Source organism: Phaseolus vulgaris, chromosome 7 (assembly GCF_000499845.2).
Source record: "Phaseolus vulgaris cultivar G19833 chromosome 7, P. vulgaris v2.0, whole genome shotgun sequence".
NCBI classification, from domain to species: domain Eukaryota; kingdom Viridiplantae; phylum Streptophyta; class Magnoliopsida; order Fabales; family Fabaceae; genus Phaseolus; species Phaseolus vulgaris.
The window spans coordinates 26797559-26814278 of NC_023753.2; the positions used below are offsets into that span (position 1 = coordinate 26797559).

At 31.5% G+C, this 16720-nt stretch overlaps 2 protein-coding genes across 2 annotated transcripts; both read left to right on the plus strand.

Annotated features, from left to right (window-relative positions):
• The first annotated feature begins 5969 nt into the window (after positions 1-5969).
• On the plus strand, positions 5970-9069 carry LOC137829506 (ras-related protein RABE1a-like). Its single transcript, XM_068636313.1, has 8 exons — positions 5970-6378; positions 6878-6950; positions 7028-7128; positions 7870-7935; positions 8121-8218; positions 8325-8387; positions 8474-8566; positions 8775-9069. The coding sequence occupies exons 1-8, from the start codon at positions 6306-6308 to the stop codon at positions 8856-8858; spliced, it is 651 nt and encodes a 216-aa protein (XP_068492414.1). The 5' UTR covers positions 5970-6305; the 3' UTR covers positions 8859-9069.
• Positions 9070-13892: 4823 nt separating this feature from the next.
• LOC137829333 (uncharacterized) lies at positions 13893-14963 on the plus strand. Its single transcript, XM_068636143.1, has one exon. The coding sequence runs from the start codon at positions 13893-13895 to the stop codon at positions 14961-14963; it is 1071 nt and encodes a 356-aa protein (XP_068492244.1).
• The last annotated feature ends 1757 nt before the right edge of the window (positions 14964-16720 follow it).

The window sequence follows — 16720 nt, forward strand, 5'->3', positions numbered from 1 at the left end:
GATCCACGACTAGATTTTGTATTTTTCTGAGAGAATCATTGATCTTTTGAAAAACCAAGAAACAAGACATCGTCTTCAGATCTTCTTTAGAGATCGATTGTCGTGCTTTTACTTCTACATCATTTAAAATACAATGGATTTCCTATTTACTAGAAGATCTCGAAATCACCACTGCAAGTGCTGCTAACCTATATTGTGATAACCAATAGTCAAGACATATTGCACACAATAACAGTTTTCACAAACGAATGAAGAACATTGATATTGACTGTCACATGGATCGTGAAAGATTGCAACAAGGTCTCTTCCATCTTCTACCCATTAGATCTTCTTAGCAACCTGCAGATTTGTTTACAAAGCTCTCGAGAAAGAAGCTTTTAACCAATTTATTTTCAAGTTTGGAGTTTCTTCTATTCACACCCCAACTTGATGGAGGATTTTGGATTTCCCTTTGTAAGCCTTTGGGTCATTTTCTCTTTTGACCCAATTATTGGGTTTGTATTTTTATTTAAGTGTCTTGTTTCCTAACGGTTAAAACACTTTTTGAATAATACGAAAAATTATATTTTCCATAATATCAAACGGTTAACACAGTTTTTGAATAATACGAAAATTTTTGTTTTCCATAATATCACGCTGCTTCATTCTCTTGCTTTCATTATTTTCTCCTTCTTAATCTCCATGGATTTATTACTCTGCTCAGACAACTGAGATATAGTTTGCAACTATAACAAATCTTTCGAGTGAAGTAATTACTGAGAAGTGTAGCCAAACATTTGCATTATCTATAATTATAATGTTTTTATCATTAACTATCCATTTTTTTTTAAAGTTCTTTCCTTAAAGGTGATCTATGTTTTGTTATCGGAAATCAACTTCAGAAAAATGCGGATAAAAAGGTTAAAATTTCAAACCTTCTGACAAGTATTTTGTGGAACGAGTCAAATTTTAATATTTTGAAAAATATTTTCCGAAATGTGTTAAAAATCAACACTTTAGAAATCATTTTACTAATGTGCAGAAATTTTAATTTATTTTAAAAATCACTTTATAGAAAAAATATTTTTTTTTTTAAAAATGAGGTATATTATAAAATTAATAAGCGTATATAACAATTGCTAATTATTTGTACGTCTGATGGGCTTGAGTTATGAGCCTTCTGAAGCCCGTTAACTTATAGATAGAGAAAATCTTTTCTGTACCCCCATGATTTCCTCATACACCGCATACTTTAAAAAATATTGAAATTATCTATTTTGGGTTCTATATCCAGAATACAAATTTTTATTCTTGATTTTACCAAAAAAAAATAGAAATTATAAATAAAAGATTTATATTTCAAATTGTACAACCCAATCCAAATTTTATATTTTGATTTGTATATTTTGAAAAACATTTATATTCCAAAATTTATATTCTGAAATATAAAAAATACACAAATTTTAATTTTTGAATTTTATAATACAAAAATTATCTGGATTCTACATTTAAAAAAAAACGATCAATGTAAAACTAACCCAAAAAATAAATCAATATCAAAGATTAATTTCAATATTCTAGTATGAGATGGAGGAGAAAAACATAGAGGTGCAGAAAGAAATTGTCCATACATTACATTGTAAAAACCGGACCCAAACGTTTTTTGCACGCCAGTATGCACCTTTGCAACATAACATTATCTGTAAAAATATATAAAAGAATTTCCGTATACAACTTTTTTTCTTTCTAAAATAATTAAAATATAATTATTTTTATATTTAAGACACATGATTTTATAAATTTCCTACAATTACTCCATTTAATGTTTATCTTTTAATATTTCAAACATCAAATAATGTATACTAATATTTCAAGCATTACAATGGTAGAATAGCATGAATTGTTATGATTGACACTAGAATATAAAATGGTAAAAATCAAGAAAAATAAACCAAAATTTTATACTACAACTGTTTGGCATCATTGTGGTTGATGTGAAAGGTAAGGATGGAAGATTGATTATTCTTTAGATTTTTTTTTTCAGAGGAAAAGGAAAGAAGAAGTAAAAAAGAAAAAAAAACTGAATCATGAACCATGTGCCTCATAAGAAATGGACAAGGGGCAAAGCATTTAAAGTTCTTCTTATTAGTATTTGCAAAAGATGAGGCCCAAGCCCAAAGTCCAAGGCCAAGCCCAAGAAAGCCCACTCCAATCAAAGAATCACTAGGAGCATGGCTAGATCATTGGGAAGAGATTGCCAAATGAAATCTCTCTTTGTAATATCTCTTGTATTAAATTGTAAATAGGATAGGATACTCTTAGGGAAGTGCCTAAAGAAGGAAACAAAAGAAACTATGCATGTAAAGGCACTTTTAGTCACTAGTTACTTAGAAATGGCTAGGAAGGTCACCATTTGGCCTAGTTAGGCTCCTTTTGTTCATAGAAGGAACTTGAAGGAGTCTTTCCTTCCTTCCTTACCTAGAGGGTCGGTCATCTCTCACCTTATAAAAGAGCCTCATTGTAAAACAAGTTGAAAATTGAGAGTAATGAAATGCTAGTGAATTTTAGAGAAAGTTGTGAGCCTTGACTCTTCTTCTTTCTTTAGTCTCATCTTGTGAGCTCTTGGGACTCTCAAGTGGCGACACCACCACTCATCTTGGAGCAAACCACCCTCAAAGTGGCGTGAAGATCATCCCTTGGTTTACAACCACATAAGTCACTCTTTCCATCTTCCATTTTCTTCCATTTTTGTGTTTCTTGCTTGTGTTTTCTATTCCATTCGGTGCAATCTGTTCTTTGCTGTTTTCCCTTTCTTTTTCTACACTTTATTTCTCCTTTAATCAGTGCAGTTTGGTTGTTCCTTGCTGTTCTTGGTTCTTCCATTTTCTGTATCCAATTACATGTGATAATCTTGTTGTTTTCAAATTCCTTTCCTTGGGTTTTGTTGTTTAGCTCATTTCATTCGGTAGATCCTTGTATGCTGCGTTAACTTGTTGTTCTTGGCACTGTTCTTGTGATTCCTGAACTATTCTTGAGTAGTTCTTGGGGTTTACTTGCTGTTTTAGAGTTACCCCTTCATTCTACATCCATATCATGTTATTGGAATCATATCATGTGGTATCATGAGTCTTAGGTGTGTTCTTGTGTATGTTTGAGTTGTTTTGGCACTTTTAATTCAAGAACTTTACATTCTTGTCTTTACCTTTCTGTTTAGGTTTATTTTTGAGTATTTCTTGCTGTTTTCTTGTTCTTATTACATTGTGTTTGTGTCATTTTGATTTTTGAATCCTTATTAGTTTTGTCAAAGTCATGTTTCTCCAAAAATGTTATCAATTCTATGTAGTCCATTTGTTGATAATTTTAGTTGCTTGATTTTGTTTTTCTTAATTGAGTACAGTTTTTGTGTTTCTGTTTTTGATCCTTTGGTGCATTTTCTTTTTAGTTTTGAGTTCATGCTTGTTTATTAGATCTATACAAGTTCTTAAACATTAAATCTATTGTGTCTTTTGAAGTTTCTCAATTCTGTTTTTCATTCTAGTATAAGTTCCTCTGTTTTTCATAAAAACGTGCTGACTGTTTGGTTTATCAAAATTTCTGTGCTTACTGGAAAATTCTGAAATTCTGGATTTAAGTAGTTTGAAGTGTTACAAAAGAATGAAAAAAAGAAGTACATCAAAATTCTAAGTACAAAAAAAATGATAAATGAAATACGTATAGTGTGTAAAATTCTGACGCTGGAAAACGGTGATTAGGTAGTAATTTTCGGAAATTTATCACAATTAATTGGCTTACTGTTTTTGAGTGATTCCAGTGCCAATTTTTAGATAACATCTTGAATTTCCAGTGGTTAAAATTTCACATTCCAGTTCATTTTCTACAGTTACAGTTCAATATTTTAAGTCACGCACAGTTTTAACAAAAAAATTCCAGTAGCATTGTTTTTGTTTTCTTCATCTACTCTAGTGCTTTTCTCTAGGTTTCTTTTATGTGTCACCCTTTAATTGAGTACCTTATTTTTCTTGCTTGTCTTTTCTTCACTATTCTTTGAGTTTGTCATATATCTTGTATTGCTTTTGCTATAACCTTTCTTGTTTACACCTTTTCTTGCTTGTCTTTTATTGTTCTTTAAGTTTTGTGGTGGATGCTCTTGGATAAAATGGGTGAGTGCTTTGACATATTTCACTTGAGAATCACCAAACCACAAGATTAGCTTGGAAGAGAATTGAATTCTTTTTTGGAGTGAATTGAGTGCAAATTTTGTCACAAAACTGCAAGCATCTTTGCCATTTTTTCACTTGTTTTACTAACTTTGTTTTCTCTTAATTGTTTGTTCATTTGTGTACTGTTTTGTTATTAAAATGGAGCATTATTGTTCATCCAAGTCTAATTCTACACCAAAAGCATACATTAAAGGTGAATTGAAGGATGCCAAAAAGACCATTGCACAAAAAGATGAAGCCATAAGACAATTAGAAGCAAGATTGCAAAGGCCGGAAGAAAATCATGCCACATCCAACAATTCTGCACATGGAAGGCGCCATTCACATAGAAGTCCTTCAAGAAGTGCTTCTAATCATCTCGGCCGTGAAAAAGAATCGGATGGAGGACCATAGAGAAAGAAGGCAACATGAAGAAAGGAGGCACCATAAAGAAAAATCCTTAGAATTTTTAGACCAAGAGTGTTTAGGAAAAATATTATTTTCAGATTTTACTTATTTTTAATGTAAAATACTTTTAGACTGCTTGAATTTTAATTTTTAGGTAAATTATATTTCTTACTGATAAAAATATCTAAAGAATTATAATAACTAAATAAAGTACACTTGTTTTCTACCATTATAAATATATTATTCAGTAAAAACTTGAAAACAATATTTTTACTTTAAAAAAATAATGTGATACCTTACAAATAAATTATGACAAAAAAATAACAAAACAATTGTTTGCATAAAAAAAGTAAAATAATGATAAATATTTTAAGAATATGATATGAATAAAAGAACTAAAAGTTAGCCTTTTAAACAACTATGTAAAAGTTATTATATATGGAACTGTATGTGAGATATTATCTCAAATTTATTATTGTAAATACATAATAAATAATATCTGGATCTTTCTATATTATTTTATGTTAAAGTGAATATTCATAAAGTTTAGTTCAGGATTATAAAGCGAGGACGTGATTAAATATTTCTTTTAAAAAATTTTAGAACAGAAAATGTTTCATTTATGCAGCTCGGAGTGATGAAAATACATTTTAATTATATTTAGGCAGTAAGATATCTTTTCATCCTGTGAAACAATGTTCATAAAAAAAATTAAATTTTAAGTCTCTTCTAAGTTTAATTTAAACATTTTTAATTAAGTTTTTATTAATTTTTTTTGTCTTATTGAATATTTAATTATTGATATTTTTTAATTATGTCTTAATATTTAATTTTGCTGTAAACTGGAATTGTTACTTTGAATTTACTGTGTACGTGTTTTTATATTAAAATTCAAAAAATAACTTAATTAAATTTTAATTTAAAATATTCAAATTTAAAAAAATAAAATTTTATACAAATTCAATATATTCATAATATACTACCGCCATATAATTATTCAACATTGAACTTATTCAGAAATATATTAATATTGTTCTTGAAGTTAGAGATATCAATATTAAAAATAAATATTTAATTTAATTTTCAAATGAGATTAGAAATATTATTTTCTTCATATTATATTAGTCTGAAGTTGTGACGATTTCATTTTCTTTGAAAATAGATGTTACAAATGAAGTCAAACAAATTAATTATGTTATTCTGTATACAAATATTAATAATGTCAAACAAAACTTACAAGAAAGTTAGAAACGAGGTGAAATAACATATACATATAACTTTTTTTTACACTATGAACTAATTAAAAAATTAATACAGAATTTTAAATAAAATTTGTACATACAATAATACTATATAATTAACGATAATTTTAAATATTTTGATGAGCGGTTGAAGGAGTTACGGAATTTGGTCGTGGAACGGAGTTATAATTGAGAAGTGGGAGATAAAGATGCACAGTGTTTGGAATTTGATTTGCCTAAAAAAAAAGCACTTTTCAACGCTTCACCACACAAGAGAACACCTTCTCTTTCACTTTCACTTTCCCTTTCCCTTTCAGATCTCGATTCTACCTTCCTCTCTTCCATTTTCTCCCTTTCTCCAACCACTTCGCAATCGCTTCTACTTCACCCCACACTTTCCCTTCACCACAAATTCTCATCATTTCCAATTCCACCCCACTTCGCTGGATCACCTTTTTCTACTCTCCTCTTCCTCTCTATGGCCGCTCCTCCTGCAAGAGCTCGAGCCGATTACGATTTTCTCATCAAGCTTCTCCTAATCGGCGATAGCGGTAATTTATTTTGTTTTCAGTCTTATCTTATAATTCTTCGGTTCCCTAGCTGTGACTCGATTCGATCCGGTTTTTGATTCTGATTTTTTTATTGGTGAATGTTTGTTTGGGGTTTAAATTGACCCGATTTGGTGCTAACCGCTCTGTGAGTTTAAGCCGTAAATGGATGATTAGTACTTTTTTTTTTCAAGTGAATGCTGTGGTTGTGAGTTTACTGTGATGAATGGAGCTAGTGGTTAATTGTCAAAGAAATTGCAAAAGAAAGGTTGTTACAGGGTAGTAGTTGTTCACTGGATTGGTTGCTTTCAAACGTTGGAAAATTTGGGAACTTTTCCCAGTCTAATATTGAAAAAAGTGGGTATTTCTTTGCTTAGTACCTAAATTTTAAAATCCAGCTCACCTGTTAGCTTGTGTCTGAAAATCACTTATTGAGTAAAATGTGGCAACTCTTCAGTAGTGCGTTTGCATCTCACTATTTTATTTTTCTTCTTATGGTCAGGTGTGGGTAAGAGTTGCCTTCTATTGCGATTCTCGGATGGATCTTTCACTACAAGTTTCATCACGACCATTGGGTAGGTTCTTTTTTCGTGAAACCACCTAACTTGTGAGGAGTTGCCTCTGATCTTACTAGGATGTTTTTTTTTTTCAGCATTGATTTCAAAATAAGGACCATAGAGCTCGATGGCAAGCGAATCAAATTACAAATATGGGATACAGCTGGTCAAGAGAGGTTTCGAACTATTACAACTGGTTAGTATTTTACATTGTATGTGTTTTGTTTCCGCTCCTCCCAGAGTCCTAGTATGCTCTATAATGTTTGGTCAGAGCTTGTGATTCTTTATATCCAACTTATTAATCACTTCTATTGCAATGTGTACTTCTCACAATCTTAAAACTTAACAATGGTTATTTACGTATTTATCTACATTCTTTTCTTTCAATTTGTGTAGGAACTAGTTGAATGTAATTGTTGATTGTATCTTGGTTCTGATGACTGTATTTTGGCTATTATTGATTGCATATATATATTTCTCCTTTTTCTCTATATTGCTAAACCATTTTATCTTAAACCCGTCAGCTGTGATTTGGTGTGTTAAAATTTCAGTTGTCGGTTTAAATGTCTAATATGCTTGATATGACGTGGTGGTATTTATATTGGTGGCTGTTTGAGATGATAACTGTATTCCATTATTCATGAGGTCCTTGTTTGAAGAATTCTGTGTATTATGATGAGGCTTGTCGATTAGTTGGATCTTCAGTGTTTGCCTCCTGCTGTTTATAACGTCATATGTTTTTATAAACATCAAGGCTTTTAAACTTATTAAAGTTTACTTTGCTTCCTTTTACGAATGTAATATTTTTGCTGTAGGGTGTTGCTTTGTTTGTGAATATGATTTCTATCATAATATCAGTCAACTATCCCGCCTCTTTCAAGCATGCAAATTTGAGCTTCTTCCCATGTTTTTATTGATTTTGATCCTTCTTTTGCAGCCTATTACCGCGGAGCAATGGGTATTTTGCTTGTGTATGATGTCACTGACGAGTCATCTTTTAACAGTGAGTTTTCCTTCCTCTAATTTTTCGGTCTTCTATTATCCCCCCAACCCAATATTGTTCTCCAATCTGTGTTTCCTTAAAGCACCATGTATTAGTTGAACAAGTATTTTTCAGTTAAGTCTAATTTTGAACTTTATAATTTCAGTAGATTAACAATTTGACTTACTAATTCCATTTCATCTCAGACATCAGGAATTGGATTCGCAACATTGAACAGCATGCTTCTGATAATGTCAACAAGATATTAGTGGGGAACAAAGCTGACATGGATGAAAGCAAAAGGGTTTGTCCTAGTTACTCTCACTTGTTCTTTGTTTTTTAATTATGCTTGGATATGTGTCTCCTATGGTTACTACGCACTATTTGATGCGGGACAATGTTATCCTTAGGCTGTTCCAACTTCAAAGGGCCAAGCTCTTGCAGATGAATATGGCATCAAGTTTTTTGAGACGGTAAGTGGTACTATGGCACTTGTTGCTCTTGCTGAACATGCCAAAATTGTTGATATGTTTTTAATACGGAGATTATGGTTATGCAGAGTGCAAAAACCAACATGAACGTGGATGAGGTTTTCTTTTCAATAGCCCGGGACATCAAGCAAAGACTTGCAGATAATGACTCAAAGACTGAGGTTTTTGTTTTGAACTTTCTCCCTAGTGATGATGAGTGTGTATCTTGTGACAGTTCATATTGCATAAATTTCTGATTACAAACTTATTGATCAATGCAAGAGTAAACCATTCTTTTAATACAAGGTTTTGTGCTTGGTAGAATGAGAAAGCCCTAACTAAATTTAATTATCAATTTTTTTGCATTGAGTTTCGTTTGTCCTTTTGCAGCCCTCGACACTGAAGATTAACCAACCTGATAATGGACCGGGATCTTCTCAATCCGCTCAAAAATCTGCTTGCTGCGGTTCGTAAAGGGAACTCTAGCTGATACATTTGACTGAAAATGTTAATTTTGTCAATGACTTCCATCGGTGCTTGTATTGTTATTATGTCACAGTTATACTCATTGGGTGTGAATGGTAGATACTGCATATGTCGGCAAATTAATTATATATCAATTTATTGTTGCCGAAACCAAGAACCGCATATATCAATATCCAAGTTCTCCAATTCTTTTTCATAACCTTTTGAGGGAATATCAAAATATACCCTTGAATGCACATCTGGGCCACGTAGATTTATTTTTTTACGTGTCATAGTAACCTAAAATTTTATTAACACTTGGATATTGAATGTTTCTAAAATGTTTCTACAGCACCTTTTTAAAGGAAATTTATTAGCTTCCGAAAGTACTTATGAGTTTTTTTTTTCCTTTTAAAATGAAGGAAATTCTTTCAAACAGGTCGGTCCATTTGAAATAATATTAATGCTAATCTGATTTGTGAAAACGTTTTCTAAAGTAAGAAATATTGAAAAACGAAATTAGAAATGAATACAAACATTTCAAATTATAACGGGAAAATTGTACTTCTTGAAGGATTACACGAGTTTTTAATCAACACAAATAAGGATTACATCAGTTTTTTTATCAATAAAATTAATATCTTAATGAGTTTAAAAAATATGGGTTTTCAAAATTACCGAAAGTTCATATAAGAATTCATATATCAGATTTATATTAAAACATTTTATTTATTGATACAAAAATTTATGTAAAGAACTTCCGTAAGAGATATGTCTTTAAGGTAAAGGAGTCGAAATGTTTATCACTAGTCTTGGTTTCAAAGTTCTTTCCATTACTAGTATGATAATCGCTTACAAAATAATTGTTAATTATTTGATATTTGAAAAAGATTTTTAAAAAAATAACATTATGTAAACAAATAATTTAAAAAATATAAATTCAAGTTGATTTTTTTAAAAGTAAAATGAAATTAAAACTCCATTATAGAATATGACTAGAAGTAAATAATATTTTAGAATAGCAAAATAAAAGAAGTTGCTCTGGAAGTATTTAAATTTAAATTAATTAATTTTATCTTTAACAAGTTGATATAAGTGTATTAGTCATACAATAGTAGCAATGAACCATATAGATGTAATTGCATAAAGAAAGAGACCAAATGATGTACACTATAAATCATAAAAATAATTAAGTATTTTAATGTCTAGAAAAAAAAGTAAAATTATTTTCGATGAAAAAATTTAATAACTAAAAGTATTTTATTTAAGTACAAAAAAATAATCTTTTATATTTGTGTTTTGCTAACTGTCTATGAAGATTTTTAATTCGAATGTATTGAATAGAACTATACATGTTAAAAAATATATGAAATCGCAGATGCCAATTGAATCTATCAAAACGACTTTTATGTTTATTTTTAAGAAAGGTGTTTGATTTTTAAGATGTAAAATAATATATATTTCATTCATGATGAAAACAAAATTCAATTGAGGATTTTCAAGTAAATATTAAAATTCAAAGAAAAAGTAACAATGAAGAGCAAAAGGATATTCAAAGTAGAAAGTAATAAATAAAAGTGACTTACAAATTGTAAATTAATAAGGATAAAACATAAGTCTCAACAAGAAGTAAATTGAATTCGATTTTGTTTTGCTATTCTCAGTTCAGCATTACAAAGTTGTTGATATAATGTTTTTTTTTTCACTTTTAAACTATAAATAAGAAATTTTATATATAACTATAATTTTTGTAAGTAATTTAAAATGTTATTTATTCCATACAAAATCTTACACTATGCTTTATTTAATGTCAAATTGTTACTTAGGTTGTGTTTGGATTAGGGAGAAGATTTGAGGGAGTGAATTTGAAATGATTTGAGAGGAAAATATAAAGAAAATGGAGTTATTTAGATTAAGGTATGTTAAAGTGAATTTGTGAGAAAAATTTATTGAGATTTGTGAGTGATATGATGGTTGTGAGAGAATTTTTAATTTTTTTAAAATATGTAAAATCTAAGTTTACAAATTTATCTTTATCTTTAAAAATATTTGAATAATAAAATATGAGATTTTTTTATAGATTTAAGTTAATTAAAATATTTATATAATATTTATTTTTATTGAATAATTTTATTTTTATTATAAATACATTAAAAAAAATATTTTCATTAAATCAAATTAAAATTGATTTTTTATTATTATTAACATTATTATTTAATAAGTTTATTTTAATTATTATTAAATATGTAATTTATATTTATATTTATGATTATTTTTTATAATTTATTATTATTATTGTAATATATATATATATATATATATATATATATTTATATAATGTTATTTTGTATGTATAAAAAGTCAAGGATAATTTTGATTTTTTAGTCATATGTAATTTTTTTGTTGGTTTCATTGCCTTTCTTCGTTACACACGAAACATTATTTTTTCTCGGGCAACTAATCAGTTTTCTTTCCTCACAATTATATAGATACAAATGTATATTTTATTCACTTTTCAATTCAAGTAAATAGTATTCACTCATATGCAAACAAAGCCTTAGTGGAAAGACATAATATATTATTAGTTCTAACTCCTTATAACAACTTCGCAAGTTTGACAATATATTAACCATCTTTCTTTGGATTTAGTCTGACAAACCATTTCCATTCACAAAGGGTTTTTCTTGAGAAAAATGAGGGACTTATCTTGCTTTTTTCTTGTTGGAACAAATAATTTTAGAAGGAGCTTGAGTAAAGTTTTGAAATCTTTTTGTAGAGAATTAGACTATATCATCGTCTAGCATATAAACAATAGAAATAATATAAAGTAATTTATATTGGTTTACTGAAACACATAGACTATATTCATCAAATTATCTTTTAAGCAAGTTGTTTAGGAGATTCCACTAATAAAATCAATTGATTCAAATAATTACACAAATCATTCTTGGTTACAACGAATACACAAATCACTCTTGATTATTCGAGTACACAAAATACTCTTAGTTATACCATCTTAACCCCTTTGAGATTAATACCTCACAAAACAAAATAAGAATAAAATCTCAAAGAGAAAGCAATTTCAACTTATGGGTTTACTTCACCTTGTGAAGAATTACAATGGTTTCACTCACTTATAAAGAACACTTAACACTATTTGAGTACTAGAAGATTAAAAGAATTGTATGTACTAGTTCTATATCCTTCTATATAGGCTTCTACAAATGACTGTTGCAACAATTATTTTACTAATATTTAATCTTTGATTTATCTTTATTATCAATATGAAATCTTCAATTCATTCCTTAATGTTTGCTTGATATAGAAAGTCTTGATCTTGTATTTACCTTAAGCTTTATAAGGAAACACATTTTTTGTTACGATTTATTTACATACACACATGCACACACCCACACCCACACACACACAAACACAAATATATAAAGAAACTTTTAGTTGTTGTAAACTCTTATATAATAAAATATCTTTGATTATCTTGAAATATTCTACAATCCAAAAGACACTCAATGCTTATGTGGGAAAAAAATTATAAGGTAGGAAAGTTACATGAAGAGTTATTAACCATCACATGTAACTTTCATGGGTGTAATGATGGTTGTAACTACTTCACGTGACTTTCTACCAATTCATGCACCATATGTGTTTCTTGGAGATGTAATTATGAGTTTTTCCTTAATTTTAGGAGCTATCATGTGCCTTTCTGTAATTTTAAAGAACCGTCCATGTGTTATGATTAATTAGAAGTTAACTAACTAATATATATATATATATGATTAATTGAGTTAACTTTAGCTTAAATGGTCTTATGCTTTTCTTTGAGTCTCTCAAAGTTTCTAAACACTTTAAGAGTGTCTTTTCCTCTTTAAAATTGGGGCATGCTCCTTATAAAAGAGAGTCAACCCTCTTACAAAATTACTTTTGAAATTGAACGAAATTACTTTTGAAAGTATTACGAGTTCTCTACTCTTATCTTGATTTTTATCTTGAGGAATTTTCTCAAGTAATGAATCTTCCTGAACTTATCACTTGGGATTAATGATAAATGTTTCTCACAAATCAAATATTCATATGTTCATACATGTTATAATACCAATAAACTATTTCTAATTCAAATTCAACTCAAACTAACATATTAATTCATTCAATAGCTTTACCAACTTACTAGAACCATCCATTTCTTTCAACATATGCATATTACTAATTAAAACAATTATTTCATATGTACACCAATCCAACATTAATTACAAATTTTTGTTTTTAATCAACTATCAATATTTACTCAATCCTTATATTCTCAACTTACACTTATGTACTGGGCCGAGAGATTGGACCGAAAGCAATGTGTACTAAGCCGAGAGCTCAACCCGAAAGTAAACTAAATAACGAAAGAAATAAAATAGAATGGAAATTATTATTAAGCAAAAGCCCATGAAACTGATTGGGCCGAGAGTTCAACCCAAAAGTGAACTAAAAAAGGTCAATTGAAATTATTATTAAGCAAAAGCCCATGAAACTGGGCCCAAATATGTAGGTGTGTGTAGTAAATGTTTAATGCAAAGAGAAAAGGCCCAAATAACTTCTGGGCCCAATAAAAGAGTAGTATAAATAGAGGGTCATCCTGAGAGGTAAGGGGGTTGAATTCATTCTAATATCTTGTAAAACTGAATCTAACTTTGGCATCGGAGCACCTTTCAGGTACGCACACCCATCTGTGAGAGGAAGTCGAGACCAAAAACCGAAAGATCAAATGGAGTAAATTAAAGTTGACCGGGAAGTGTCCGTCAAGCAATTCAATAAAACGTGAAAGATTTTCGAACCAAATACAAACCAAGAACAAATAAGCCGAAAGATCACACCGAGAAGGGAGTCCGGAAGCGAAGGCCGAGAGGTCAACGGGTGGAAGGCGAAGGGAGTTTGTTTCTAGGTCCTTGTAAGAACATTTTGGCGCCCACCGTGGGGCCGAGAAACAAAATGAGCGAAAGAGGAAAACATTCTAGAGAACAAGAAGATTGTCAGAACGCCATGACTATGGCCATGTTAATACAATTGCAAGAGGAATTTGAGACACTGAAGAAGAGTAATGAAGAGGAGTTGAACATGTTGAGAGCTGAGAATGCTTACATGAGACAAAGATTGAATGGAGAAACAGCGTTAAATACTTCCCCGAGAAACTTCGTTAATGAAAGAGAGAACAAGGAAGAGAGTTTCGGGGTTACACAAAGGAAGATACCTGAGACTTCCGGTGTTGCTGTGGAAACGCCAGCCAGAAGACACCCGTTTTCTGAGACTATAATAGAGACCCCATTACCTGACAATTGGAAGAGTCTAACAATAGAGAAGTATGATGGGAGCACAGATCCAGATGAACATGTTGCAATATACACAACTCAAATAAGTCTGTACACGTGGAACGACGCCATTCTATGTAGGGTTTTCCCAACTACCTTGAAAGGAGCAGCTCTGAGCTGGTTTACCTGGCTACCACCCTTATCTGTTGATTGTTTTGACACTTTGATAGAAAAGTTTGGAGCTCAATTCGCTACAAGTAGACCACATCACTTAACATCTATAGCTCTCGTAAACATAAGACAAGAACAGAATGAGTCACTGCGAGCTTTTATGGAACGCTTTGGAAGGATGGCTTTAAGTATTAGAAACCTCAGTCCGGAAGTTTCTATGCATCATATGATAACTGCCTTGAGACCGGGACCATTTGTCGATAGCTTATGCAAAAAACCAGCCGTAAGCCTTGATGAATTAAGACGGCGTGCTGCAAAGTTCATGCAAATGGAGGAGTTAAGGGACTTTAGGAATCAGGCAAGGATGGACGTGAAGAACGAGAAGAAAACAAATGAAAGAGAGGCAGGATATCAAAGCAGACGTTTCAGAGAGGAACCCCGTGGCCGAAAGTTTCAACAATACACACCATTGAGCACAACTCGGACCCGAATACTTCAAGAGGCGATGGCAACTGAAGTAATACCGCCACCAAGGAAAGCACGAACCCCAGATCGAGCTGACCACAACAAACGTTGCCAGTACCATAAAAATCATGGCCATCACACTGAAGAATGCATAGCGCTGAAAGACTGAATTGAAGAGTTGATCCAGACAGGGCAATTAAAACGCTTTGTTAGAGTCGGAAGAATGAAGGCTAGTCAAAGTCCAGAACAAGATGTCAGGAGTAGAGGAGAAAAATTTGGAAGAACGACTGATATACAAAACGATCGAAAGGAGAGAAGAGGAGGAAGAGATGAAAAAAGAGATCTAAGAAGTGGAGGAAGCCACCTCCATTCTCAAGAGAGAAGGAGCCGACAACGCAGTTTGGGAAGGCCAGTCAGGGGGTTCATTAATACCATCTCTGGAGGCTTTCCGGAAAAGGAAACATATAATACGATAGGAAAGAAATATTTGAGAGGTACCATGACCGTGAATTATGTTTTCAAAAGAAGAAGTTTGCCACCTATGTTATTTACGGATGAAGATTTCCAAGATATTGATCCTGATCAACGAGACCCAATGGTGATAACAATTGAAATTGCCAGGTACGCGGTAATGAAAACTCTAGTAGATCAATGGAGCTCATTCGATATTCTGTTCTGGGAAACCTTCAAAAAATTACATTTGAAAGAACAAGACATGGTTCTTTTGAAGGAGCAAATAATTGGGTTTTCAGGTGAAAAGGTTGACACCAAAGGATATATTGATTTGCCGACAACCTTTGGTAGAGGAAATGCAACGAAAACAATTACAATCAGATACCTGGTGGTAGATACTCGTACTTCTTATAATGCCTTGTTAGGAAGATCTTCGTTGAATAAGTTGGGAGCTATAGTGTCGACGCCACATTTGGCAATGAAATTTCCAACAGAACGGGGAGACATAGCAACCATATATGTCGATCAAAAAGCAGCCAAAGAGTGTTATGCGACCGGATTGAAGATGGTCCAAGAGCCGAGAGTGGCGACCGGAAGTATGGAAGCAAGAAACATGGTTGCAATGGTGGACTTGGATCCCAGAATGAATGATGATGAAAGGATAGAGCCAAGAGAAGAAATTACATCGGTTCAATTAGGCGAAGATGAAACGCAATGTACATATGTTGGGGGTAGTATGCCCGAAGAAATGATTGATGACTTAGTGGCAGTAATAAGAATGAACAAAGATTTGTTCGCCTGGAAGGCATCAGACATACCGGGAATTGATCATAACATCATTTCTCACAAATTATCTGTTTGCCGAGAAGCAAGACCGATAGCTCAAAAACGAAGGAAGTTGGGAGAGGAAAGACGAAAAGCTGCTCTTGAAGAAACTGAAAAATTGTTACAGGCGGGTTTCATTAAAGAAATCCAATATACGACTTGGTTAGCAAATGTAGTTCTAGTCAAGAAGGCAAACGGAAAGTGGAGAATGTGTACTGATTATACAGATTTGAACAAGGCATGTCCGAAAGATTCATATCCTTTGCCGAGTATTGACAGGTTGGTTGATGGGGCATCTGGTCAAGCCATGATGAGTTTCTTGGATGCTTATTCCGGTTACAATCAAATACAAATGTATAAACCTGACATCCCGAAGACTGCATTCACTACCGATATGGCAAACTATTGCTATCAGGTCATGCCTTTCGGTTTAAAAAATGCCGGAGCTACATATCAAAGATTGATGGATACGGTGTTTAAAAAACAAATTGGAAAGAATATGGAAGTGTATGTGGATGATATGATTGTCAAGTCTCATGCGGTAGATAACCATGTGAAAGATCTTGAAGAAATATTTGCACAGATAAGGAAGTATAACTTGCGATTGAATCCAGAAAAATGTGTTTTTGGAGTCAAAGGTGGGAAGTT